At 48.4% G+C, this 27,199-nt stretch overlaps 1 protein-coding gene across 12 annotated transcripts in view; it reads right to left on the bottom strand.

Annotated features, from left to right (window-relative positions):
• The window catches only part of GRAP (GRB2 related adaptor protein), a 97,042-nt gene extending 70,080 nt beyond the window's left edge, over positions 1–26,962 (bottom strand). For 10 of the 12 annotated variants that reach the window (XR_008650964.2, XR_008650963.2, XM_063617803.1 and 7 more), the window contains exon 1: positions 26,802–26,954. Coding sequence is in view for 1 of the 12 variants with exons in the window: in XM_063617807.1 (XP_063473877.1) it covers positions 26,802–26,943 (142 nt within the window). In the remaining 11 variants the exon portion in view is untranslated. Of the gene's footprint in view, positions 1–26,801 lie in introns of all 12 variants that reach the window. The other 2 variants (XM_055243252.2, XM_063617807.1) reach the window with 2 other exon arrangements.
• Between the last annotated feature and the right edge of the window lie 237 nt (positions 26,963–27,199).

Below are 27,199 nucleotides of genomic sequence, written 5' to 3'. Positions count from 1 at the left end.
AATAATAACGGGGCACGTTTCCAGCACTGACAACTGAGTGCGTGTGCGGATCTGCCCAGCTGCTCCTATACTCAGGAATCACTCTACTTTAGAAACTTGTGCCGAGAGGCCAAGGAAGAACTGTTTACTTGCCCTCCAACTATACACTGGCTACACCCGTGCCCCTAACCCCCCTTCTCGCTCCAGCCCCTTTCCTTCAGCCACCACAGGGATGACCAGGCCAAGAAAACAGGGATGTTCTTCAGCACATTTATGCCTCACAAGGAAAATATAAGCCCAAGGCCTCAGGAAGGCCATGTCTGGTGACTCAGTGACTGCAGACTCAGCTGCTGCTGGTCAAATGCACCAAGGTGACAGCTGTAATTTACTGAGTGCCTACCATGTGCCAGGCACTGATCCAGGGGTTTCGTGGCACTGATCTTGCTGCACTTTTGCAAGGGAGGCATTACGCAAGAGAGAGGGTAACATACAGCAAATCACAGAACTGGGATGAAGCTCTGGGCCACAATGCCTCCTGTGAAACGCAGAAGTGCTCAATCCTAAACCTCCGTTCTACTTATATTACTTCTATGTGGTTGCCCTTCTCTGTTCCAATATCATCATATCCATCTAAGACACTCCTTGGAAGATGTGAAGTTTTTCCACCAACCAGCTTTCAAGGCCAACCCATGTAATTTCTACCTTGGAACTCCCTCCTTACTAGTGAACGCTTTCCGGAATGACTTGTCCAAACAAAACCACTCTCCTGGGCCCCAGGGATGTCCATTTCTCTTCTCTTCTATAGTACTGATTCTAGTCACCAAGTATTTCCAGTTCACCCACTTCTAGGCCTATGACAGAAGTGCATTTTCCCACCTCCTCTGAAGTCAGCCATGGCACTGCAACGAGATGAGATAGAAACGATGTGTGTCACTCTCTGCTGAACAGTAAAAGGCAGGTGCCACATTCCCTGCGGTGGTGACAGTGGGTGCCTATGTCAGGATGGAGCCTCCTTATCTATCCAGAGACAGGAAAGCATGTCTACACAAGAACTCGTGTACCATGTTCACAGCTGTGTTAATCACGACCGCCAAAGACTGGAGACAACTTTGTCCGGTTGATGAATGGATCAACAACATGTGATCTATCCACACAATGGAATATTATTCAGCCTTAAAAAGGAAGTTCTGGTCCATTCTACCATATGGATGAACCTTGACAACATTACACTGAATGTAAGAAGACAAACGCAAAAGCCCACATACTGTATGGCTCCATTTATGTGGAATGTCCAGAACAGTCAAATCCATAGAGACAGAAAGCAGACTGATAGTTGCCAGGGGCTGGAGAGAATGGGAGGGGAAATGATTGCTTAATGGGTACAGGGTTGCTTTTGGGGATAATAAAATGTTCTAAAATCAGATTATGCTGATGGTGAACTTTATTGCATGGCAAATAAATTATGTATCAATAACACTGTTTTTCTTTTGTTTTGTTTTGTTTTGTTTTTGAGATGGAATTTTTAACGCTCCTGTTGCCCAGGCTGGAGTGCAATGGTGTGATCTCGGCTCATGGCAACCTCCGCCTCCTGGGTCCAAGCGATTCTCCTGCCTCAGCCTCCTGAGTAGCTGGGATTACAGGCATGTGCCACTACACCCAGCTAATTTTGTATTTTTAGTAGAGACAGGGTTTCTCCATGTTGGTCAGGCTGGTCTTGAACTCCCAACCTCAGGTGGTCCGCCCGCCTCGGCCTCCCAAAGTGCTGGGATTACACGCATGAGCCACTGCACCTGGCCTGTTTTTTTTTTGAGACAGAGTCTCGCTCTGTCGCTCAGGCTGGAGTGCAGTGGCATGATCTCAGCTCACTGCAACCTCCGCCTCCTGGGTTCAAGCAATTCTCCTGCCTCAGCCTCCCAAGTAGCTGGGACTACAGGGATGCGCCACCACGCCCGGCTAATTTTTGTATTTTTAGTAGAGATGGGTTTCACCATGGTGGCCAGGCTGGTCTCCAACTCCTGACCTCAAGTGATCCACCCACCTCGGCCTCCCGAGGTCCTGGATTACAGGTGTGGGCCACCACTCCCAGCCAATAAAACTATTAACAAAACAAAAGGCTTGTGCCACCATCATCCTAGGTTCATGAGTGACTATGAGTGAAGTCTCCTGACCACATACACTGGACATGCAGCATGAAAAAGAAATGAGCCTCTGCTGTTAGGCCACTGAGGTGAGAGGGTTGGCTGTTCTCACATCATGTAGCCCATCCTGATACAGCTCAAACACATCCACGCTATCGTAAGTTCATACCGAAAATGTGTCTAAGGCCAATTAACTTAAATTCTGGAAGGAAGCCAAAGGTGTGGTTCTGCCCCAAAGCCACTGTCCAAATCTTTAAACATAAGGAGATGGGGCAGAGGGAAGGGGAGGAATGGAATTATTTAAAGACTCTGCCTAGATCAGAATAACTCCTAGCCTGAAAAAAATTTATAACTCATAAGACAATGAACTAACCTTCCAAAAATATAAAAAACACCTTCAGAAATTGAGAAAAAACCAATAACCCAAGAGAAAAACCAAAGAACTGTCCACAGAAAACTATAAATGGTCTTTAAACATATGACAACATGATCGGCTCCTCTTCAGAAAAATACAAACTAAAACTATACTGAGATATTATTTACAAGCGTCAGGTTGGCAAAACTCTTAAGCATTTGACTACACCTTGTGTTGGCAAGTCAGTGGGGAATCAGGCATCAACACTGCCAGTGGGAGTGCAACATGGAACAAGCCCTGTAGAGGGCAACTGGGCAAAATCTGTCAAAATTACAACTGTGTTTCTTCTTTGACTCCGCAATGTCCCTGCGGGATGCCACCCTGCAGGACCACTGCAATGTCGGAAACGATGTGCACGTGAGACAACTGTTGCCGGCACGTCATGAAACAACAAGCTGGAAACAGCCAGGCGCCTTTCCTCAGGGGTGAGCATTCAAACAGGGACAACTTCACAGTACAACACAGCTGAAAGAGAATGACAACCATTCTCCATGCACTGATATGGAAAAATCCCTACAATAAGTTAAAAAAAGCACAAGGTGAAGAACAGTATACACAGAATGCTATCTTTCATTTACTGAAAAGGGAGAAATAATAATACACAATTTGTGTCTGTTGTACTTGCGTGAAGAAAAACTAGAAGGGTATTCAAACTGCTACAGGTGGTTATCCCCTGGGAGGAGGGAGGACAGAGATGAGATCAGGAGTGAGGGGCAAAATTTCTTAAAATATATTTTAATATATTTTCATTTTAGAAACGTGACTATACTGCCTATTCAAAAGGGCATTTCATTCAAAAAAAAAAAAAAAAAAAGTTCCATTCTTAAAAAAAAAGAAAAAATACCAGAGCCACATCAAAGCCTTTGGCCAACAGGTCTCAGATGCCAAGGCCAAGAGCAGCCCAGGAGTGACCATCAGCCCAGGTCCACCTGTGTTCTTCTGCCACCAACCCGTGTAAGAGCCCAGTACCAAGACCTGTGAAGCTGGAGGGCAGGGACCCTGGACCCTCCCGCGTCTGTCCCTTCCTTTCTGTGACTCTCTTCCAGGCCCCTCCAGTTTCACACTTGGAAGGCTGCAAATGGCCTTTAACGCATCCCCCACTGTCAATGCCCCCATCCAGCCTGCAATCCACTCAGTCTGGGTTTCCTTCCTCCTGGCCCTCTCCCATGGGCTGCCCAAAGCATCGTGCACAAATCCACCACAGCCCTGTGTCCCTCCCATCATAAGGTAGCAGATTCAAGAAGGGAAGAACCAGAGCTCCTGGCATCCACTTGTGCAGCAAGCCCTTCCTCAGCTTCTGCTCTCCTGTTACGTGCCAGGCACTGGGCTGGTGCTGAAGGATGGAGGTCAACCTGACATGGTCCCTGTCTGCAAAGAGCTCCAGCGGCACAGTCCACAGAGAGTGTGGAAACAGATGATAATTCTACAGTGGAAGTCTAAAGGGCGCAGGACAGCAGACTGGGCTTTTAGGCCAGCCATGGAGTGTGCAAGGGGGCAGACGAGGTGGGTACGCAACAGGCAAAGCACATTCCAAGCAAAATGAGGAAAAGCAAGTGAAGAAAGGCCACAGGCCAAAGCAGTAAGGCGGAATGCCCATGGTAAAGATAAAGAAGTCCGTCCCTTCCTCCGGGCATTTAGGAGCGAGGGGTCGCTCTCTCAAGGCCCATCTGCGAACAAAGCCCCATCCAACTTGCTCTAGGCACCCTTGGCCTTTTCCCTGGAACCAGGCAAGCCTGGCCTTCATTTACTCAGGGAACAGGGAGAGTGTAAAAGAGAAAAAAACAAAAACTGCAAGCAAAGATCAAAAGTTTTGACCCCTAAAGACCCAATACTCGGCTGGGCGCTGTGGCTCATGCCTGTAAACCCAGCATTCTGGGAGGCCAAGGCAGGCAGATCACAAGGTCAGGAGATCGAGACCATCCTGGCTAACATGGTGAAACCCCGTCTCTACCAAAATTACAAAAAATTAGCCGGGCGTGGTGGCGGGTGCCTGTAGTGCCAGCTACTCAGGAGGCTGAGGCAGGAGAATGGCGTGAACCCGGGAGGCAGAGCTTGCAGTGAGCTGAGATCGTGCCACTGCACTCCAGCCTGGGTGACAGAATGAGACTCCAGCTCAAAAAAAAAAAAAAAAAAAAAAAAAGACCCAACACTCAAAAGATGCCAGATCAATAAGCTACGACTCTCACACTTGACAAAAACAGCAGGAAAACCATGTTTCCCTAGCACCAAAAGGAGAAACACCTGAAGCTAATGGAGTCCAAATTGTATTTCCATAAGCCTTACAGGGCGGTTTTCAAAAATCACAAATTTCCAAGACTTGATTCAGCAGCCGCTATGTTATATAATGAATTTTTTTCTTTTAAGGCAGATAACATTTGTTTCCCCATTCCAAATTATAAACTGATTTTTTTCTTCCAAATGGAAAAAAAATTCCTTCACAGTAGCCTTTTAATTCAATCAAATGGATTTCTTAAATATCCACCAGTTGGCAATATGATGTGGCACACACATACAGACTTCCAATGTGTATGGGCCACACACACGGCGGACCGTCGGCTAGACTCACTGACACAGCAGTCTCACCCCTGTGGCTGCAGTCTTGTGGGAAGGCTGGGGTTGGCTCTGTGACCAGTCAGGTGGGCCTAACACCACTGGGCAGGGAACCAGAGACCTTTCCCTGTGTGGGAACCCTGCTCACAGGGTCTCACAAACCGCGCTGTCCACATGCAGCATCGATGCCAAGGGCCCCCAGAAGGAAATTACTAGACACTGTCTAGACCCACAGCCTGGACTAGCTCTCTAGGTTATATCACAGTTACCTGCTGAGTCTCAGGCAAACACATTTCCTGAGGAATTGGCCTGTTTTCCCTTCTGAAAACTCCTGAAAAGAGAGGCAATAAACTGTGTGGAAAGAATATGCTGACACCCACTGCCAATTTCCCATTGTCAACCCAATGCAACGTCACCAAACGGAGAAGAATATGCCCAGGGCCGGGCGCGGTCGCTCACGCTTGTAATCCCAGCACTTTGGGAGGCTGAGGCGGGCGGATCACGAGGTCAGGAGATCGAGACCACGGTGAAACCCCGTCTCTACTAAAAATACAAAAAATTAGCCGGGCGTGGTGGCGGGTGCCTGTAGCCCCACCTACTCAGGAGGCTGAGGCAGGAGAATGGTGTGAACCTGGGAGGCGGAGCTTGCAGTGAGCCGAGATTGCGCCGCTGCACTCCAGCCTGGGCAACAGAGCCAGACTCTGTCTCAAAAAAAAAAAAAAAAAAAAAGAATATGCTCAGAAACAACCCAATAGCTGCCGACAGGAATGCGACTCTCATCCAGGAAGGCAGAATCTTAAAAGACAGAATCAAAGCACGCTGGCATTGGGAAGGGCCTGGCAACCACTTAGTCCCACTCTCTCATTTATATCATAGATGGGGAGACTGAAGCCCAGAGAGCAGTAAGTGTCTCTGCCCCATTCTGGAAGCCTCTGAAGTACACACAGGGCTAGCAGTTTTTAGTCCCATTGTCCAGCCCTGAAATCATTTTCCTCACCAGACCAATTTTCTCCTCCATACTGTCTCAGCATCAGCATTAGCACCAGCACCAGCAGCCACCTGAGTCAGTGTTTATTCCTCTTCCCTCACCCACATCTAACTGGTTAACACACCCTATAAGTCCAGCAAAGCCTCTCCCCTACCAGACAGCTCCCTCCTGGCCTCCCAAAGCCTCTGATGGGCTGCGGGACACCTACCACCTGGAACATGGGAGACTGGGACCAAAAGCTTCCTTGAATAGAAAACAAATCACAGGGGGCAGCTGACCTCTTCCCAGTATAGCCAGTCAAGGGAAAGCTCTGAGCCATCCCATGATGGCTACAGAGGCCATAAAGACCCCTGAGGATTAAACAAACACAATCTACCTAGAGAAAATAAACCGGGCTGGGTGTGGTGGCTCACACCTGTAATCCCAGCACTTCGGGAGGCCAAGGCGGGTGGATCACCTGAGGTCGAGAATTCAAGACCAGCCTGGCCAACATGCAAAACCCTGTCTCTACTAAAAATACAAAACATTAGCCAGGCATGGTGGCACATGCCTGTAGTCCCAGCTACTCGGGAGGTGGAGGCAGGAGAATCACTTGAACCTGGGAGGTGGCGGTTGCAGTGAGCCAAGATGGCGCCATTGCATTCCAGCCTGGGTGACAGCGAGACCCCGTGTCAAAAAAAAAAAAAGAGAGAAAATAAATCAAAATATTAACAGTGATTACGGACCGAACTAGGACTTGACGTATAGGTCCTAAGGCTATAGGTCAAGTTCTAGTTTGGTCCATCCTACTTAGGCATACTTTCCGAATTTCTCTGATGACCATTAAAACAGGCATTCCAAACAATCTCCATGGGACCTGGTACAAAAAAGAAACACAGCCTGCAAACACCATGTTGCACATATTCTGTTTTGGTAGACCTGACTTTTACACAGTCTTTGGAAACTACTGATTATCAGAGGGCAAAGGCAAACAAGGGGGAAAAAGCAAGATTTTTGTTCAAAGACAGAATAGCTAAATGAAAATCTAGGGGGTTTTTTGGAGGGGGAGGGGAGAAATTAGGGTTTCATTTGCTTAAAGAAACATTTTTCTTCAAATGTTAAAATCTACCCAACACTTTGCAGTCAGATTACATAGTAATTTCTTGTGCTATTTTCTTCTACCAATAAAATATATTCTTTTAAATCAAGAAAATCTGTGTTTTCTTCTGTAATTTCTTGTTTCTCTTTAAAGCAGGGACAGTGGGAATTTTTTTCTTTTTTAAAGCACAGGAAGGACCAGATTAGTTGCAAAGAACATGTTTTAAATGTTCTCTTTGTCTTCTCTGTAATCACATTACACAGCAAATGGTATTAAGCACAAATCAGGCTCCAAGTGTGGGACTTGGGTCCTGAAAGGCCCAGAAGCCCCTGTTACAAAGCTGTGCCACCATTAGACAGGCCCACGGACTTCACAGCTAAATTTTAAGTCACTCAGCTCCTGTGGTTCTAGACAAGGAGAGGAGCCCCTCAGAGCTTTCCCACTGGGTGCCACCAGCCGAAAACCACTGGACGCTATATAATCCCCTTTACAAGGCTTCTCTGAGCTCATACCGCTGGTCTTTGGTCCCGCTATCCTCCCAGACTCCATCCTTTTTGATTACTTATCCCTGCCTTGATGCTAAAAAGACATGAAATGGCCTAAAGCAGAAGTTCTCAAACCTGGCCACACATCCAAATTTTTAAGGAATTTTTTTTTTTTTTTTTTTTTTGAGACAGGGTCCTGCTATGTTGCCCAGACTGGCCTCAAACTTCTGGTCTCAAGCAATTCTCCCCTCTCAGCCTCCTGAGTAGCTGGGATAATGGGTGCAAGCCATCACGCCCAGCTTTGGGAGAACTTTGGAAACATTTTTGCTCAGGCCCCATCCCAGAACAATTAAAACAGGAGGGACTGGGGCCGGGCGTGGTGGCTCACGCCTGTAATCCCAGCACTTTGGGAGGCCAAGGCGGGCAAATCACAAGGTCAGGAGATCGGGACCATCCTGGCTAACATCCTGGCTAACACGGTGAAACCCCGTCTCTACCAAAAATACAAAAAATTAGCCGGGCGTGGTGGTGGGCACCTGTAGTCCCAGCTACTCGGGAGGCTGAGGCAGGAGAATGGTATGAACCCGGGAGGCGGAGCTTGCAGTGAGCTGAGATTGTGCCACTGCACTCCAGCCTGGGTAACAGACCAAGACTCCGTCTCAAAAAAAATAAAATAAACAAAAAATAAAAAACAGGAGGGATTGGGTTTGGTGGCTCATGTCTGTAATACCAACACTTTGGGGGGCCGAGACAGAAGGATCGCTTAAAGCTAGGAGTTCAAGATCAGCCTGGGCAACAAAATGAGACTCTGTCTCTACAAATAAATAAATAATTAGCCACATGTGGTTGAATATGCCTGTAATCCCAGCTACTCAGGAGGCTGAGGAGGGAAGACTGTTTGAGCCCAGGGGGCTGGAGGCTGCAGTGAGCTATGAGTGAGCCACCACACTCCAGCTGGGCAACAGAGCAAGACTCTGTCTCAAAAAAAAAAATCAATCCAGTCTATCAAACATAAGGGGTGGGGGCCAAGCACCGGCACTTTAAAAAAAAACTCTCCCCAGAGGATGCTGATTAAGGTACAGTCAAAGTTGAGCCTCACTGGGTTAAAGAAATCCAGAGAACATAAGGAAAATAAATAAATAAATAAAGTAAATGAAGAAACTCAAGCAATAAGGAAACAGGGGGTGGAGGAGTTGAGCCAGAAGGCCAGGTTAGAACCCAAAGTGCAGGTCACATTACAGCTGGAAAATGATGGCTCTGAACTGAGCTTCCTAGTGGCCAGAGAATTCACACTGTCCACAAGATAAAAAACAAACCAGATTCACTAGAGAAGATTCTACTTGTCCTGGGACCTGAGATAAATGCCTCCCTCGCACCCTCCAAAAGAAGACATACGGCATGATGCGGCAGAGTATGCACCCCAACGCTGCGATCACATCCACCAAAGACCTGACACAGGCCACTTCTTACTGCATCTCTCAAAGCACAGTTCCACAGAAGTAGCCCTTGAGAAGGGTGCCCAGCAGTCAGCACTTGGCCACTCATTAGAGGCTGCCCTCTAACTCCTAGCTGGAAACAAACTCTTAGCTGAAACCAATGCCCCTGCACATGTAACACACCACCAAATCCACTTCACTTTCCACACTGACAACCACGCCGTCAGGACAATGCAAACGGAAGACAAAGGCACAGACTCTTTGCCTATGTCACTGAGGTACATAAACAAAGACACTGCCTTGGTATCCAGGAAAACAAGCTCCTCTGTCAGTGACTCTCATGAAAACAGAAGTCTGTCCCTGTAACTCAGGAGTGGGGCAAAGTCCCAGAGGCTGTTGATCACCCATCTCCATTCCAGTGCTCAGAAAGGCCACTACTCATCCTCAAACCTGGAGCAGTTTTGAGAGAGTGGGGTTTGCCCATCAGACTACCAGTCTGTTAAGCAGGACTAATGGTCACCGGAAACAATCAGAAGAGGCCTCTAAGTCCCTTATGTACTAACATTATATATAGTACAGTTTTCTGTTATGTTTTTATTTTTATTTTTATTTTTTGAGACAGAGTCTCACTGTCCCCCAGGATGGAGTGCAGCGGTGCGATCTCAGCTCACTGCAACCTCCGCCTCCTGGGTTCGAGGGATTCTCCTGCCTCAGCCTCCCGAGTAGCTGGGATTACAAGCGTGCATCACCACGCCTGGCTAATTTTTGTATTTTTAGTAGAGACAGGGTTTCACCATGTTGGCTAGGCTGGTCTGGAACTCCTGACCTCAAGTAATCCACCGGCCTTGGCCTCCCAAACTGCTGGGATTACAGGCGTGAGCTCTGTTACATTTATTATACTTCTGTTATAAGTTCTCCTTCTTTCCTTCCTTCCTTCCTGCCTTCCTTCCTTTCCTTCCTTCTTCTTCCTTTCCTTTCCTTTTTCCTTTCCTTCCTTTCCTTCCCTCCCTCCCTCCTTTCTTTTTCTCTTTCTTTCTCTTTCTCTCTCTCTTTCTTTTTAGACAGATTCTTGCTCTGTCACCCAGGCTGGAGTACAGTGGCGTGATCATGGCTCACTGCTACCTCCGCCTCCTGGGTTCAAGTGATTCTCCTGCCTCAGCCTCCCGAGTAGCTGGGACCACAGGTATGCACCACCACACCTGGCTAATTATGTATTTTCAGTAGAGACAGGGTTTTCACCATCTTGGCCAGGCTGGTCTCAAACTCCTGACCTCAAGTGATCCTGCCTCAGTCTCCCAAAGTGCTGGGATTACATGTATGAGCCACCACGACTGACTGTTATAAGTTCTTTCAAAATGTGTTTATTGCAATAAATAGAGTCAAGAGCAGATCACTGTCTTGCCCTCTCACATGTGACATTTTCTTTTTGATCCAGGCAGCACATCACCGTATTTCAAATTAAGCAATGACAAGTTAAATTAAAACGGCAACTATTGGCCAGGCACAGTGACTTACACCTATAATCCCAGCACTGTGGGAGGCTGAGGCAGGGGGATCACCTGAACCTAGAAGTTCGAGACCAGCCTGGGCAACACTGAAACATTGTCTCTACAAAAAATACAACTATTAGCCAGGCCTGTAGCCCCAGCTACTCAGGAGGCTGAGGTGGGAAGATCCCCTGAGCCCAGGAAGTCAAGGCTGCAGTGAGCCATGGTCACACCACTGCACTCCAGCCTGGGTGACAGAGTGAGACCCTGTCTCAAAAAGAAAAAAAAAAAAAAAGCAACTGTTTACAACAGCCAAATGTGGAAACCACCCAAGTGTCCACCACTAAATAAATAAATTGTGGTATATCCATACAATGGAATATTATTCGGTCATAAAAAGGAATCAAGTTTGGATCCATGCTACAACATGGATGAACTTGGAAAACATGCTAGGTGAAGGAAGCCAATACGAAAAGCCAGATATTGTATAAGTCCATCTATATGAAATGTCCAGAATAGGCAAACCCCATAGAGACAGAAAGTAGGTTAACAGATACCAGGGGCTGGGGAAATTGAGGAGCAACTACCTAATGATTATGGATTTTCTTTTGGAGTGATGAAAAAGTTCTGAAACTAGATAGTGGCACAACATTATAAATGTACCACATGCCACAGAATTGTTCACTTTTAAATCCTTAGCATGGCGACTGGGTGTGGTGGCTCATGCCTATAACCCCAGCACTTTGGGAGGCCAAGGCAGGCAGATCTCTTGCACTCAGGAGTTCAAGACCAGTCTGGAGCTGGGCAACATGGTGACACCCCATCTCTACAAAAAATACAAAAAATTAGCCAGCGATGGTGACACGCACCTGTAGCCCTAGCTGCTCAGGAGGCTGAGGTGGGAGGATGGCTTGAGCCCAGGAGGCGGAGGTTGCAGTGAGCAGAGATCACGCCACTGTACTCCAGCCTGGGTGCCAGAGCGAGACCCTATCTCAGTCAATCAATCAAGATTTTGTGTAAATATAATCATTACTCCACAATTTTTAAAAATCAGCTTCAAACACAGAAATATGAAAATCAGAATTAGGAAGGCCGGTGGTCAGTCTTCACTTAAAAATAAGTTTATAAAGAGTCCATCATCTGTTAGAGATATGTATTGAAGCATTTGCCAATAAGGTGAATACTGGGATTTGCTTTAAAATCATCTGAGGTAGGGGGAGCCTAGAATTAACTGTTGAAGCTAAGTGATGGGAGTTCACTAAACTATTCTATTTTTCTGTCTGAAATCCTCCATCATGAAATGTTTCATTTTGTTTGTAAGTTTCCAAAGATCTTTATCATGTTAATTTACTCTGTAGATAAAATGACAGACTGCCCTTAAGCCGTCAAACTCTGGCGGCTCAACCAGGTACGCTCCACACTGAGCCCAACAGTGTAGACTCACTCAATGCAGACCCCTTCACAGAAGGCACACAAAAGGCCCCTCAGAAAACAATCAGAGCCCCAGTTCAGACCACCAGGCAGCAGTGCAAGGACTGTGTGGCCTAGTCTCTCTCACATTAGGTATCCCTAATGTGAAAATCCAAAATCCAAAATGTTCCAAAGTCAGGAACTTCTTGAGCAGCAACATGATGCCACAAGTGGAAAACTCCACACCTGACTTCACGCAACGGGTCACGATCAAAATGCAGTCAAATCTTTGTTTTGTACACAAACTTATTTAAAATATTATATAAAATTATCTTCAAGCTATGGGTGTAAGGTATACACAAAACATAAATGAATTTCACGTTTAGACTTGGGTTCCATCCCCAAGATATCTCATTATGCATATGCAAACACTCCAAAATCCAAAAAACTCTAATATCTAAAACATTTCTAGTCCCAAGCAGTTCAGACAAGGGATACTCAACCTGTATGATATCCAAGCTTTCAAGCTGCCTGCTCAAAACTCAACTACCTGGCCAGGCGCAGTGGCTCACGCCTGTAATCCCAGCAGTCTGGGGAGCCAAGATGGGCAGATCGCCTGAGGTCAGGAGTTCAACACCAGCCTGCCAATATGGTGAAATGCTGTCTCTACTAAAAATATAAAAATTAGCCAGGAGTGGTGGCGTGCACCTCTAATCCCAGCTACTCAGGAGGCTGAGGCAAGAGGATTGCTTGAACCTGGGAGGCCGAGGTTGCAGTGAGCTGAGATTACACCACTGCACTTCTCAAAAAAAAAAAAATTCAACTACAAGCTGGGGGTCCAGGTGATGTCTGCAAACTCAGGGATCTTCCACTGAAACGCTTTTAACAGAGCCCCACAAACAACCCCACCCAACACACAATGCAAACAGAGCTCACCTCCAGGCTTGGGAGCTGAAGGAAGCAAGATCCTGCCTCTCCAGATGCAGTAAGAAGCTGACACTGTGATTGCCTATCCATTTGTTTCCCCTATCCCTCTTCTAGAACTAGAGGTAGGGCAGGAGTCCCCACGGCATTCCCAATGTCTAGGAGAGTGCAAGGCACACAGATGTTCAACTACATGCTTGGTGTGTGATCCTGGTTTTTAATGGATACTGCTCTAAAGGTACATTATAAAGACTTGCTTTTCACAAACACCAATGCAAGACATAAAAGGGAAGGCATCAGAATGTACTAGTGTTGGGTGCCAGAAAAGGAGGGGACAAGAGACAAGGAATCATGGCACAAACAATCCCACCTAAAATAGCACCAGAGATGCTGCGGAATGTAGAGCCCTGGGTCAGAGAGAGAAGGGCAGAGAGAGGAGGAGGGACAGTGTGTGCCAGGCAGAGGCAGAAGAGGCCGCAGGGAAAGGGTATAGAGGCAGTAAGTGAGGGGGGAGGTGCAGGGGGGCAAGCAGCAGGGTATGAACAGAGAGGCAGACAAACTCAGCCACCCTGAGTTGGGGATTCTGCCCTGACTGGAGTCTGTGTAAGCCCCTGTGTCCCCAGGGCAGGGACCAGACAACCAGGGGAAATGAGCAGGCACCATGCGGAGGCTGGAGGTCTGTGGAGAACTGGCACCCGCAAGCCCCAACTAGAGATGGCGCCGACACTGGCTCTGACCCACTGTTGCCAGGCAACAGTACAGGCCCCAGGCTGCCAAGTGTTCTGATTTGTCAATGAAGCTGCAAGACTAGGAGGCTATGTAAGATCTCCTGTTTTTAATGTTGGCAACTATGACCAGCAAATAGTGGCCTCCCAAAGATAACCACATCTTAATCTCAGAACCTGTGAATATGTTAGGTTTTGTGGCAAAGGAGAATTAAGGTAGCAGTTAGAATTTAAGTTTCTAGGCAGGGCACGGTGGTTCACGCCTGTAATCCCAGCACTTTGGGAGGCTGATACAGGTGGATCACTTGAGGTTAGGAGTTCGAGACCAGCCTGGCCAACATGGTGAAACCCTATCTCTATTTAAAAATACAAAAGTTAGCCGGGCATGGTGGCGCATACCTGTAATCCCAGCTACTCGGGAGGCTGAGGCAGGAGAATCCCTTGAACCCGGGAGGCGGAGGTTGCAGTGCACCGAGATGGCATCACTGCACTCCAGCCTAGGAGACGGAGCAAAAAAAAAAAAAAAGAATTTAAGTTTCTAATCAGCTGACTTTAAAACATAGTATCCTGGATTATTCAGTGTGCCCAAATGTAATCACAAGGATCCTTAAAAGTGGAAGTGGGAGGCAGAAGAGTCAGGGTCAGACAGAAACCACGTGGTAAAGAGTAGAACACCGCAGCTGGCTTTAAGGATGGAAGGAGCACGAGCCAAGGAACACAGAAGGCCTCAAGAATTTGGAAAGGCAGAGAAACGGGTTCCCCCCGAGAGCCTCCAGCATGACCCAGCTCTAACTACACCACGACCTCAGCCCATTAAGACCTGTGTCGGACTTCCCGCCTATACAACTGCGTTGTTTTAAGCCACTGCATTTGTGGCAATTTGTCACAGCAGCCATAGGAAACTGACAGAGCAACCAATTTTAATGTTTAGAAAGAGGCACAAACAAAACACATCTGTGAGCTCAATCCACCTAAGGACCACTTTTCTAGTCCAGACCGGGCAGAGTCAAGGACAAGGACCATTTCCTGGGTGCCCAGCACAGAGCCTACCACACAGCAGCTCTCTGACATTCACCCCAAGTTAACGCAAGGTCCCTTACCTTTACCACATAGTCATAACGTTATCCAGGGATTTCTGGAAAACAGAGCTGCTTAACTGAAAGGAGTTCTATTCCCAAGAGACTGTTTAATCACATAGACATTACCCAGAGGCCTTGGGAAACTGGCCTGGAGTAGAGGAGGGAACATCCACCTCACTGCAAACAGAAAAAAGTGAGGGCCCTTCAGGTCCTCTGGAAGAAACCTCCAATCTCTCCCTCCCAGCCACCCTCAGGGTACCAGCTTGCTCACTGCAGCTCCGGATAACTTTGGTTGTTCTTCAACAGCAGAGGAACACTTCTCAAGTGGGCTCTTTTTAGCTCCCCACTTTCACCAGCACAGAGATGCTCTGATTAGAGGTGGGGTGGAAGGCCCACAGTCCTGCCCACTCACCGCCAAAAGGCTATGTGAAAACCACAGCCCATGAGTCAAACCTCACCAAGCTCGCCTGTCCTGCCTGGAGAGTCTGGTCAGCAGGCAGCTGGGCCTCTGCCACATGTCCAGCTCTTCCTCCTCTGCGCCCTCCTTGCTCAGCTCAGGCCTCTGCATAATGCAGCTCCCACGGCCAGGGATCCTCTCATCTCTGTCCCTGAGAACTCCCACTTTTCCTTCAAGACTCAGCTTACATACTATTTCCCCGAAGCCTCCTCTGGTTCCCAGGTTCCATTCTAGTGTTTGACACCACTTTCTAAACTTCCCTCCCCCAGCTATCTCCCAAACCTAATATTAGTTGTTACTGAGGCAAGAGCCACCATCTGCAGACCAAAAACTATTTTGAAATGTAAGAGGAACTTAAATTTTATTCACTCATGCGTTCCCAGCCAACAGCACATAATACATATGTGCTCAATAAGCATTAAGTAAAGAATAAATGAAGTGGACTATGAACTCATTTTTTGACTGAAATACCATATATTACAATGACACTGTGACATGCATTAACTGTACCACGTAAAATCTCACTTCTAGACTTTGACTAATAAAGTGAATCTATCTAAATTAGTAACTCTACATTACAACTATCTTTAATAAAATTAAAGAAATGCAATTTAAAATTTTACATGTACCATCTGCTGCAGTCATTACAATTTAGGGTGTGGGGAGGAACTTGGCTAGCAAGCTTGAGAGAACAGATAAGAACCTGCTGTGCCTGCTCTGTGACTAAAATGCAGGTTGAAAGGAGGCTTGCCAAATAGGCGGATCACAGTCTCTTCTGCCCGTCCCTGGTTTAAACTTTCTGCTAAGCTGTCCTTCTTTATTTACCAAGGTAGCTTAGAGGCGTATTTCAGCCAGGGTGATCATTTCTGCCAGTTCCTCTCCAGCCCTGATTCCACCAGCCAATCCACAGTCATTCTACGATAGCTCAGGAACCCAGTCCCCCACACCACATTACTTCAAAGGCTTCTTCTGGCTCCAATTTTCCCCTTCCAATCCCTGACACTCCCGGAGGCTCCTCCAAGCACACAGCTCAGCTTCTCAACCCACACAGACTATGAGAATTATCTGAGGGCACTTCTAAAAATTACTGGCTCCCCCTTGATTGGTCTGGGGTGGGGCCCCATCATGGGCATTTTTCTAGCTTTCCAGGCCACATGGTTTACAGGCTCCCAGGGAGTCAAATCCAAACTTCCCAGCCAGCACTGAGGCCCCCTTTACTCCCTAAACACAACTCAACTCTGGCCTCTCTTCATTCTCCATCTCTAGAACTGCTATCTAGCCAGTCTCAGGAAGCCAGTCTGGGCCAGGACCCCACCCACAGAGATTACTCCGCAGGGCCCCCTTCTCAAACACTTGAGGTGGCACCCACTCCTCAAGACCTACCCTGCTCCCTACTACCCAGAAAACCAAACCCCAAGGCTGCTGCCTCACCAGAGCCAGTGGCCATCTGGCCACCTGGGAGCTCACTGCTCCCAGCAGGCATCCACCCGGCACCAGCTGCAGGAGCCCAGAAGCTGGCACACACTCAAGCACCTTACCCCATCCCATCTCAAGCTTTAAGTCCTGCTGTTCCTGAGATCCAAAATACCTTCCCATCTGCCTTCCACTTAGGGATACTGTTCCTGGTTCTTCAAGGTCCAGCTCAAATCCTACCTTCTCCTGATGCCTTCCCGGACTCTTCTAAATTTTTTCTCCATTCTTGACCCCCTGACAAAGAATCAAAATCATGGCTCAACAAACCGCTAGCTTCTGTCTCACAAAGAGTAACTTTGTCTTCTCAATTAGATTAAGTTCTTGGTGGCATTTCATTTATAACCATTATTTGCCTCTAGATCACGTGTTCCATATTTTTCAGGTTGACACTGGCCTCAGTCATGAAACTGTCCTTGAAATGCCCGTACTTCTACATCTCCCAGCTGCTTCTCATAAAGTGACATACAAATTCTTTCTCCAATCAGATGTTTCCCAACTTTTGTCATCCATAGTATAGTCATTATATCCCAGGACAGCTCTGAGTATCAAAAAGGCACACAGGGGGCCGGGCGCGGTGGCTCACGCCTGTAATCCCAATACTTTGGGAAGCTGAGATAGGTGGATCACGAGGTCAGGAGATCAAGACCATCCTGTCTAACATGGTGAAACCCCGTCTCTACCATAAATACAAAAAGAAATCAGCCGGGCGTGGTGGTGGGTGCCTGTAGTCCCAGCTACTCGGGAGGCTGAGGCAGGAGAATGGTGTGAACCCGGGGGTGGAGCTTGCAGTGAGCTGAGATCGTGCCACTGCACTCCAGCCTGGGTGACAGAGCGAGACTCCGCCTCAAAAAAAAAAAAAAGGCACACAGGGAGGACTTGCTTTCAGGAAAAAAAACAAAAAACAAAAAAACTGTGTCCCTTTATTGCTAGGACTTTTGGGGGCGGGGCGGGGGGAAGAGGCCTTTTAATACAACTTTTTGCTCACATTGATTTATTCACCTCAGAGTCTTAAAGAGTTCACAAAACAAACTCAAGTCCAAGCCTCCAGGGCCTCCCACAAGCGCAGGGCAGGCACCAACACATAGCTGTTTATCATTCCTTGGCTGGGGAGCTGCGAGCAGTGCTCAAACCTTGGGAAAATGCTCACACCCCAGCCTCCCCAGGACATTTTAAGACCAGAGAGAAAATTACCCATTGGCTAGAACCCAGGTGTTAATTGCCTACTGGGGAAGGAGATACTTCACATGGAATTATTATTTTTTTTTTTTTTTGAGACAGTCTCGCTCTGTCGCCAGGCTGGAGTGCAGTGGCACGATCTCAGCTCACTGCAACCTCCGCCTCACGGTTCAAGCGATCTTCCTGCCTCAGCCTTCCAAATAGCTGGGACTACAGGCATGCGCCACCATGCCCAGCTAATTTTTGTATTTTTAGTAGAGATGGGGTTTCACCATTTGGCCAGGATGGTCTTGATCTCTTGACCTCATGATTCACCTGCCTCGGCTTCCCAAAGTGCTGGGATTACAGGTATGAGCCACCACCCCCGGCCACATGTAACTTTTTAAGACTACCAAATTCCAGCTGGGTACGATAGCTCACGCCTGTAATCCCAGCACTTGGGGAGGCCGAGGAGGGAGGATCACAAGGTCAAGAGATGAAGAAGGGCCGGGCATGGTGGCTCATGCCTGTAATCCCAGCACTTTGAGAGGCTGAGGCGGGCAGATCACCTGAGGTCAGGAGTTCGAGACTAGCCTGGCCAACATGGTAAAACCTGGTCTCTACTAAAAATACAAAAAAATTAGCGTGCCTGTAGTCCCAGCTACTCAGGAGGCTGAGACAGGAGAATCACTTGAGCCCAGGAGATGGAGGTTGCAGTGAGCCGAGATCGTGCCATCACACTCCAGCTTAGGCGACAAGAGCGAAACTCCGTCTTAAAAAAAAAAAAAAAGAGAGAGAGAGAGATATCAAGACCATCCTGGCCAACATTTCGAAACCCCATCTCTACTAAAAACACAAAAATTAGCTGGGCGTGGTGGCACATGCCTATAGTCCCAGCTACTCGGGAGGCTGAGGCAGGAGGATTGCTTGAACCTGGGAGGCAGAGGTTGCAGTGAGCTGAGATCCCGCCACTGCACTCCAGCCTGGCGACAGAGACTCCGACTCAAAAGAAAAAAATTCCATACTTGACCCCATTTTAACAAAGTAGCATTAGGAGAGGGTTTTCAGTCCTTAGTACCCACACCAGTGTGCAGAGCTGCAGGATCACAAAGTAAAAAGAAATGTCCCCTTCGCTCAAAGAAAAATTTGGCCAATTATTTTAACACAGCTCTGCAACACAAAAACCCTTACCAGCCCACACAGACTTCCTTGGGGTCAAGCCAGCTAGGGTAGCCCTAGGTCCCTGCTGTACACATCCAGGCAGCTTAGGGTCACCTGACAGAGAGGTAAGCTGTTGTCATAGAAACAACTTCATAAAGCTCCAAAATCAGACAGGCGTGGGACTGAATTCAGGTCCAGCCAGCCATGGCCAGGTGCCTATGACCAAGCTTGCCTCTTCCGAGCCTCAGCTTGCTCAGCCTACCTCTTGGGGCTGTTGTGAGGGTACAGTGAGGTAACGGGCACACCTGGCACAGCTGCAAATGAGGTCGTGGAAATAAAGCAGTTCTGAGTTTGACACAGGTGGCAGCAAATACCAGCTGGGGCATACCAACAGGAGTTCGTACTGGCTGTATGGCCTGGGGCAGGTTACTGAACCCCTCTTAGTTTTCTAAAATGCAAAATGAGAAACGGTGATAGGGCTTGCAGGACCACCATGAAAATTAAACACAGTGCATAAAATTAGTAATATAAAGCCTGGCACACAGGAAATACTCAAAAACCATCAGGGCTCACACACACCTTCCTGCACATTGGGTTTTGATGGACAAGTTGATAATTACCACTGACGAAAAAAATTCAAACTGTAAACATGAAAGAATATTAAATCTGAATTGCTGCAGGGAGGAGAAGCAACTTCCATTAACACCAATGGTCCATGCCAAGTGGCCCTGTGGGAATCGAGGACCCAACAACATTACTCCCTCAACACTTCCAAGTTACAATTCTTTTTTTTTTTTTGAAAAGAGTCACACTCCCTCACACAGGCTGGAGTGTAGTGGCACAATCTCGGCTCACTGCAACCTCCGCCTCCCAGGTTCAAGCAATTCTCGTGCCTCAGCCTCTTGAGTAGCTGGGACTACAGGCCCACGCCACCACACCTGGCTCATTTTTGTATTTTTAGTAGAGATGGGGTTTCGCCATGTTGGCCATGCTCGTCTCCAACTCCTGGCCTCAAGTGATCCACCAGCCTCAGCCTCCCAAAGTGCTGGGATTACAAGCATGAGCCACCGCACCCAGCCCCCAAGTTACAATTCTAAAAGGCCTAGACAGCAAACTTCTTGCATGATGTGTGAGAATGATGAACCTGCTTTTTCAACAGAATCCAAGATTGACTGCCTTTTTGAAGGACAATGACATCTTCTGTCCCCTTCATTAAGGAAAGTATCTCAATTAACCCAATAGTGATAATCCCTGTGACCACAGTCCAACTTACAATCACAAAAGAATGAAGTGAAAACACTCTGAGAGCCCACATTTCCTTTCCAAATGTCATGCCATCCATCATCTTCAAACCAATATTTAGAAACATTTCAGTGTCATTTTTGAGTTCCTACTGCACAGCCAGCAGGTGCTAGACATCCTACACACCTTCTCATGCAGTCCTCTGGGCCAAGGTTCCCAAATTTGGTCCCTAGACCAGCAGCATCAGTAGCACTTGGAAGCTGGCTAAAAATACACATTCTCTGCCAGGCACGGTGGCTCATACCTGTAATCCCAGCGCTTTGGGAGGCCAAGACAAGCGGATCACTTGAGGTCAGGAGTTTGAGACCAGTCTGGCCAACATGGTAAAACCCCATCTCTACCAAAAATACAAAAAATTAGCCGGGCATGGCCGGGCGCAGTGGCTCATGCCTGTAATCCCAGCACTTTGGGAGGCTGAGGCGGGCGGATCACAAGGTCAGGAGATGGAGACCATCCTGGCTAACACGGTGAAAACCCGTCTCTACTAAAAATACAGAAAAATCAGCCGGGCGTGGTGGCGGGCGCCTGTAGTCCCAGCTACTCGGGAGGCTGAGGCAGGAGAATGGCGTGAACCTGGGAGGCGGAGCTTGCAGTGAGCCGAGATCGCCCCACTGCACTCCAGGCTGGGAGACAGCAAGACTCCGTATCAAAAAAAAAAAAAAAATTAGCTGGGCATGGTAGCATGCGCCTGTAATCCCAGCTACTCAGGAAACTGAGGCAGAAAAATCACTTTAACCTGGGAGGTGGAGTGCAGTGAACCAAGATCGCGCCACTGCACTTCAGCCTGGGCAACAGAACAAGCCTCTCTCTTAAAAAAAAAAAAAAAAAAAAAAAAAAAAAAAAAAAAAGACACAGTCTCAGGCCTCCCCTCCCTAATGAGAAACAATGGGGTGGAGCCCCGGCCACGTGTTCAGCAAGCCCTCTGGGTGCTTCTGCTGCACACAGGAGTTTGAGAAATAAGGCTAGTCTATTCCATGAAGTAGTGATTACGAGCCCCCCTTTAGAGATAAGGAAACCAAAGCTCAGTGATTAAAGTGCCCAAAGCCACCCAGCCAGGAGGCCTATTAGTACCCACACCTCATTCCAAAGCTATCCGCCACATGGCCTTTGAAGCCAAATTAACTGTACCACTTGGTGTTCTCAGCTATCGAGATGCTGCAATGTGCAACTACCTAAGGGGTGGGACCGAGAGGAAGAATGAAGCCTGTAAGTGATTAATTATAAAAGCTTTTAAATCCACATCATGCATTAGCCCTAAATGATCAGTAGGAAGAGCCTACTTTTCCCTCTTCTATGTATCAGCAGGGTTACCATGAAGAGAAGATGGGGAGTCCCTTTATTTACAGCCCTTTGCATGTCCAATTCCTTGTATTGCTTTGAACAGAAAGAGAATTAAGTTACCTGTTCTCTCTCTAGAGGGCTTGAAAGTGAAGCATACTCTGCCTAGACCAGGACCAACAGGAAACAGAATCAGGAAAAGGACTTTCTATGCCCAGGAACAAAGCAGGCTCCAGCACCTAGGTACTAGGGGAATGAGTCACAGAAAGAATCCAATGCATGGATAGGGAGCATTTTAACAATGTTGCGGATCTGGTTCAAAAGAAGGCAGGTTTTTTGTTTTTGTTTTTTTTTTTTGAGACAGAGTCTTGCTCTGTCACCCAGGCTGGAGGCTCACTGCAACCTCCCCTTCCCAGGTTCAAGTGATTTTCCTGCCTCAGCCTCCTGAGTAGCTGGGACTATAGGTGCATGCCACTATGCCCGGCTAATTTTTGTATTTTTTTGGTCGAGATGGGGTTTTGCCACACTGGCCAGGCTGGTCTCAAAAACTCTAGGCCTCAAGTGATCCGCCCACCTCAGCCTCCCAAAATGCTGGGATTACAGGCATGAGCCACCGTGGCTGGCCTAAGCTTTTTTTTTTTTTTTTTTTTTTTTCAAATCGATCACCAAATCTAGTATCTCTCAGCTAAAACGATCCATTAATTATTGACATTCAAACCACAGTGTTTTCAAAGGTTCTAAGGTTAGGAAAGAGCCAGAAATCTCGTTATTCACAATTCCCAACCTTCTAAATAAACTTGGTGGTGATTTTCAGACAACAAATTTATCCTGTAATTTAAATGAATACCTATTATTCTGTGGGGCCTTCTACAGGGGCCAGTGGAGCAGAAGGGACCCAGGCCTGGGAATTACACAGATTCACTTTGAATCCTGGCTGTGCCAATTCCTCACAGCTTACTTAACCTCTCAGGGCCTCAGTTTTTCTACTCCAAATGGGTGGTAATCCCTATGGTAAATGTTGATGTGAAATTACGGTGGTTTAAAATAAAGGCTGCTGAAACGGCTTTCAACATATACTTATTTCACTGTATTTGTTTTTCTAAGTTTCTATTTTTAGTTAACTTGAATGAACTAGTTAAGCAATAAAATTCCATCGACAAAGTTGGTCAATTTTTTTTTTTTTTTTTTTTTTTTTGAGACCGAGTCTTGCTCTGTCGCCAAGCTGGGGTGCAGTGGCGTGATCTCGGCTCACTACAACCTCTGCCTCCCAGGTTCAAGTGATTCTCCTGCCTCAGCCTCCCGAGTAGCTGGGACTACAGGTGTGCGCCACCACGCCCAGCTAATTTTTGTATTTTTAGCAGAAATGGAGTTTCACCATGTTGGCCAGAATGGTCTCGATCCCTTGACCTCAGGGTGATCCGGCCGCCTTGGTCTCCCAAAGTGCTGGAATTACAGGCATGAGCCACCACGCCCGGCAAGTTTGTCAATTTTCAAAAACTCAACAGATGGACATAAACATTCATTTCACAATGCATCTGAGAAAAAACAAATGCGCTCTTCCCATCCTCAACCACCTTAATCACATCACCCCACCTCCCTCAGTCCACCGTTAACTTGCAGTCTGTCTCTTCATCCCCATGAGACTTGGTCCTCAAAGTAGGTAACAGGTATAATAATATTTTGAAGTCCAACAGATCTGTTCAAATCACTTACTGGCTGTGCGACCTCGAGCATGTGACTTAAGCTCCCTAGGCCTCAGTTTCCTTCCCTGCAGATGAGGTGGATAAACCTATGCAACTGACACACAATTGCTGGACCAACAGTAGTGATTTCAGCAACAGTGCGACAGAACAGTAGAGGCTGCAGTGACGGAGCCATAAAAATGTGCTCCCCTGCCTCAAGGAATACTGGTGACAGACCTTTACTGAGCACCTACCATCTATCAGAGACTGAGCCTGGTACTGGAGAAGTAAAGACAGGCTGACCACTGGCCTCAAAGACGTCACAGTGTCACAAGAGCCCCAGATACACGGACAATGTCGTAAGTGCACCAACAGACTGTGTGGGGTGGTGAAGGTAGGACAGCGGAGAAAAGCGGGCCAAACATCGGGCGAGCTAGCCGGCAAAGTATTGACAGAAGGGGTCTGCTTACACCGAATACATGAGTTAAAAGTCCAGCAGACAAAAAAGGGATACAAACTACATAATTCCTCAGATCTTTTCCAGCCTCAACTTCCCCAAACCCAAGGACCGCCATGATGGCTCACGCCTGTAATCCCAGCACTTTGGGAGGCCAAGATAGGTGGATCACTTGAAGTCAGGAGTTCGAGATCAGCCTGGCCAGCATGGCAAAACCCTATCTCTACTAAAAATACAAAAATTAGCCGGGCATGGTGGCACACGCCTGTAGTCCCAGCTACTTGGGAGGCTGAGGCAGGAGAATCGCTTGAACCCAGGAGGCAGAGGTTGGCAGTGAGCCAAGATTGCGCCACTGCACTCCAGCCTGGGTGACAGCGTGAGACTCTGTCTCAAAAAAAAAAAAAAAAAAAAAAAAAAAAAAAAAATTGCCCAAATCCAAGCCCTTTGACTTCTCCAAGGCTCAGGGTCACCAGGTATACATGCCATAAAATGACAACAATCGTGGTCCTTCACACCCTATAAGCCAGAGAGAAATGTTATGGGGAAGAGTGAGAACTGCCAGAAAACTTAGAAAATTTTAATGCACTTTCCAAAAGTATGACAAGGACAATTCCACGCATAAAAATCTCTCAGTACTTCAGTTCACAACCGAAAAGTTGCCGCTCCTCCTAATTAAAGTCAAAAAAAAAAAAAAAGTTCCAAAACTTTTCAACTTTTGCAGGACTCTTATCAGAATCCCAATTCTTGGGAAATCCTCCGCTCATTATGGAAGAGGGTTAGTGATAACAGAGAATTTCTACAAAGGTTGGGTCATTTTTCAAGGCTGCATACACGATGCTAGATATTATCACTTGAAAGTTTTACATTTCTTCACACCTCGAGTGCTTGGCCCAACACACACTGCTGGAAGAGTTTTCCACAGAGCTCTCCATCTGGCCAGCTCAGGCCTCAGAGAGGCAAAAAACCTCTGTAAACCAGGGGAACTTGGTACATCCCACAAGACAATCCGAACTGGCTCCTGGTCCAGGGACTTGTGGGACGCAGTCCTGAATCATGCCTTACAGTAACTTACACTTTACCAAAATCTTTAACAACCAGTATCTCATTCCCTGCTTATAAAAGAATAGCCCAGTGAGACTGGTAAAGATGACTAGCCCAATTTTAAAACTAGGGAAATAAATAAGCTTTTAAAATGTAAAAGTAAAAATACAGATAAATAAAAAATTTAGGCCAGGAGTGTTGGCTCACGCCTGCAATCCCAGCACTTTGGGAGGCCGAGGTGGGCGGATCACATGAGGTCAGGAGTTCGAGACCAGCCTGGCCAACACGGCGAAACCCCGTCTCTACTAAAAATACAAAGATTAGCCAGGCGTGGTGGATGGCGTGCGCCTGTAATCCCAGCTACTCCGGAGGCTGAGGCAGGAGAATCGCCTGAACCCAGGAGACGGAGGTTGCGGTGAGCCGAGATCGTGCCACTGCACTCTAGCCTGGGTGGCAGAGACTCCGCCTCAAAAAGATAAATAAATAAAAGATTTAAAAGTCAGGTGCGCTTCCCCAACACAATCACTTGTCCCAAAAACAAGCACCGAACAAGTACCATTCAGAAGCAAATTGTAGTCCCTTTTGATGTTCATTTAAATACAGATAAAAACTTAATTATCAGTGCTAACTCAATCACTGCTGTGCCAGATTCGGCATAAGATTTTGTCAGCACCTAAAATTCTGTATCTAGAGCTACAAGAGGCACGTTTTCTGCCAAATCTTCATTATATTACATAATGAGAGGAAGCTTGGATTCTTAAAATTCACCTTTTCCCATCATTTTAACACCCTGTTCCAATCCCTTCTTTCACAGGGTATTTTCTGGAGGTGAAAACGAATAACTCATTATTTCTCATATTTTCCTGCCCACTTTCTTGCGTAAATATGAAAAATAAAGGGGAAGGTAGGGTCCTGAACAGCTCCCTAAAAAATAAAAAAGTCATTAAATGTGGTAAACAGAGCCCTGGAGACCTAGCTTCCAGTTCTGCACTGACACAGTATCACTGCGTGACCTTGGGCAAATTACTGCAGTTCTGGGCCTCAGTTTCCCTCATCCGAACCCTAATGACGGTTAAGCCCTCTCCGCTCTTAAAGCACAGATTTTAGATACGTCCCCAGAGCAGCACGAATGCGAAGGAATCGCGCAGACGGAGTCCTTGGGCGGAGAAATGGCCTTCCACAAGCTCCTGCGGGGGGATTCACAGGGAGCTCAAGCTGCCCCAGGCAAAGCCACCGGGCAAACTTCAGGTCGCAAACAAAAACCTGTTGGCACCGACTCCTCTAGCAAGGGCCAGCCTCCCAACGCGCTCGGCTCTGGGGGAGCCACCCCACAGGGAGAGAGAGGAAGTCTCTCCTGGAAGAGGCCAGACCCCACGCACCCATTCACCCACCCGGATCAGCCGAGCAGGACCGCCGGGCCGGGTGGGTCTCTGCCATCCCACGCGAAACAAAAGGCAGCTGGAGCCTGGCTCTTCCGCCCCCGTCCCCGCTGTTCCGTGGGAGTGGGGGCTGGGGAGTGGGGAGCCTGGTCCCCGAGGACGGAAGGGGGCCCTGCTACAGCCCCCAGGAAAGGCGAGACGGGCAGGATCCCGGACAGAGAAAAGGACCCCTCCCCCGATTCCCGGAGGGCGCCCGGACCGGGCTCTGCACGGGGGCGGGCGGGAGACAAGGCTGGGCTCAGGAGGAAGGGGCGCCGGGCCCGGGGAGGGGAGGAACGTGCTCTGGGGAGGGGGGCGGGGTTGTTCCAAGATGAACGGGGCTCCAGGATCCAAGGTAGGAGTAAGGGGCGCCCTAGACTCTGGGGACATAAAAGGAGATGCTCGGTGATAGGGACGGGTAACGGGGGAGATCCCTGCAGCGGAAAGCTGGATCCAGATGAGAAGGGGGCCATGCTTCAGTCCGTGGGGCGGGGCCTGGTTGGAAAGAAGGGGATCCCCCAGAGCCTGGCGTAGGGACCAGCTGGGCGGCAGGGGTGCATGCCCTGGCGGGGCTGGTGAGGTAGGGGAGCCTGTGCTCTGGGGGCGTCCGCGCCCTGGAGAGGGGGAGGGTCCTCGCCCCGGGGACTCGCTCTGGCCCTGGAGCCCCACGGGCTCTGGCTCACCTCTGCTCCTCCGGGCCGGCGTGGGTGCACCGCTGCGGCCGCCGGCAGCGCTGGGGAGGCGGGAGCGACCGGAGCCCGGGGAGCCGCCGCCACCGCCACCGCCGCGTCTTGCTCCGTTTGACACCCACACACCAGCCAACATGGCGGCCGGGAGGGGGCGCGCCGGACGCGTGCGCGCGCCCGCAGGCCCCGCCCCCGAGCCCGCCGAGGCCCCGCCCCACTCCCGCAGACCACGCCCCTGCGACCCCGCCAGGGCCCCGCCCTTGTGGCCGGTGCGCGGCTCCCCCTCGGCCTCCTGCGCTCTAGGACCCCGGACGGACGGCCCACCCTTCCGCAGCGCCCCACAGTCGACGCCCGAGCCCCCAACCCCCAATCCCGAGCGCCACACGAGCCCTGGC

Source organism: Symphalangus syndactylus, chromosome 14, assembly GCF_028878055.3.
Source record: "Symphalangus syndactylus isolate Jambi chromosome 14, NHGRI_mSymSyn1-v2.1_pri, whole genome shotgun sequence".
NCBI classification, from domain to species: domain Eukaryota; kingdom Metazoa; phylum Chordata; class Mammalia; order Primates; family Hylobatidae; genus Symphalangus; species Symphalangus syndactylus.
This window is presented reverse-complemented; position numbering and strand designations above follow the sequence as displayed.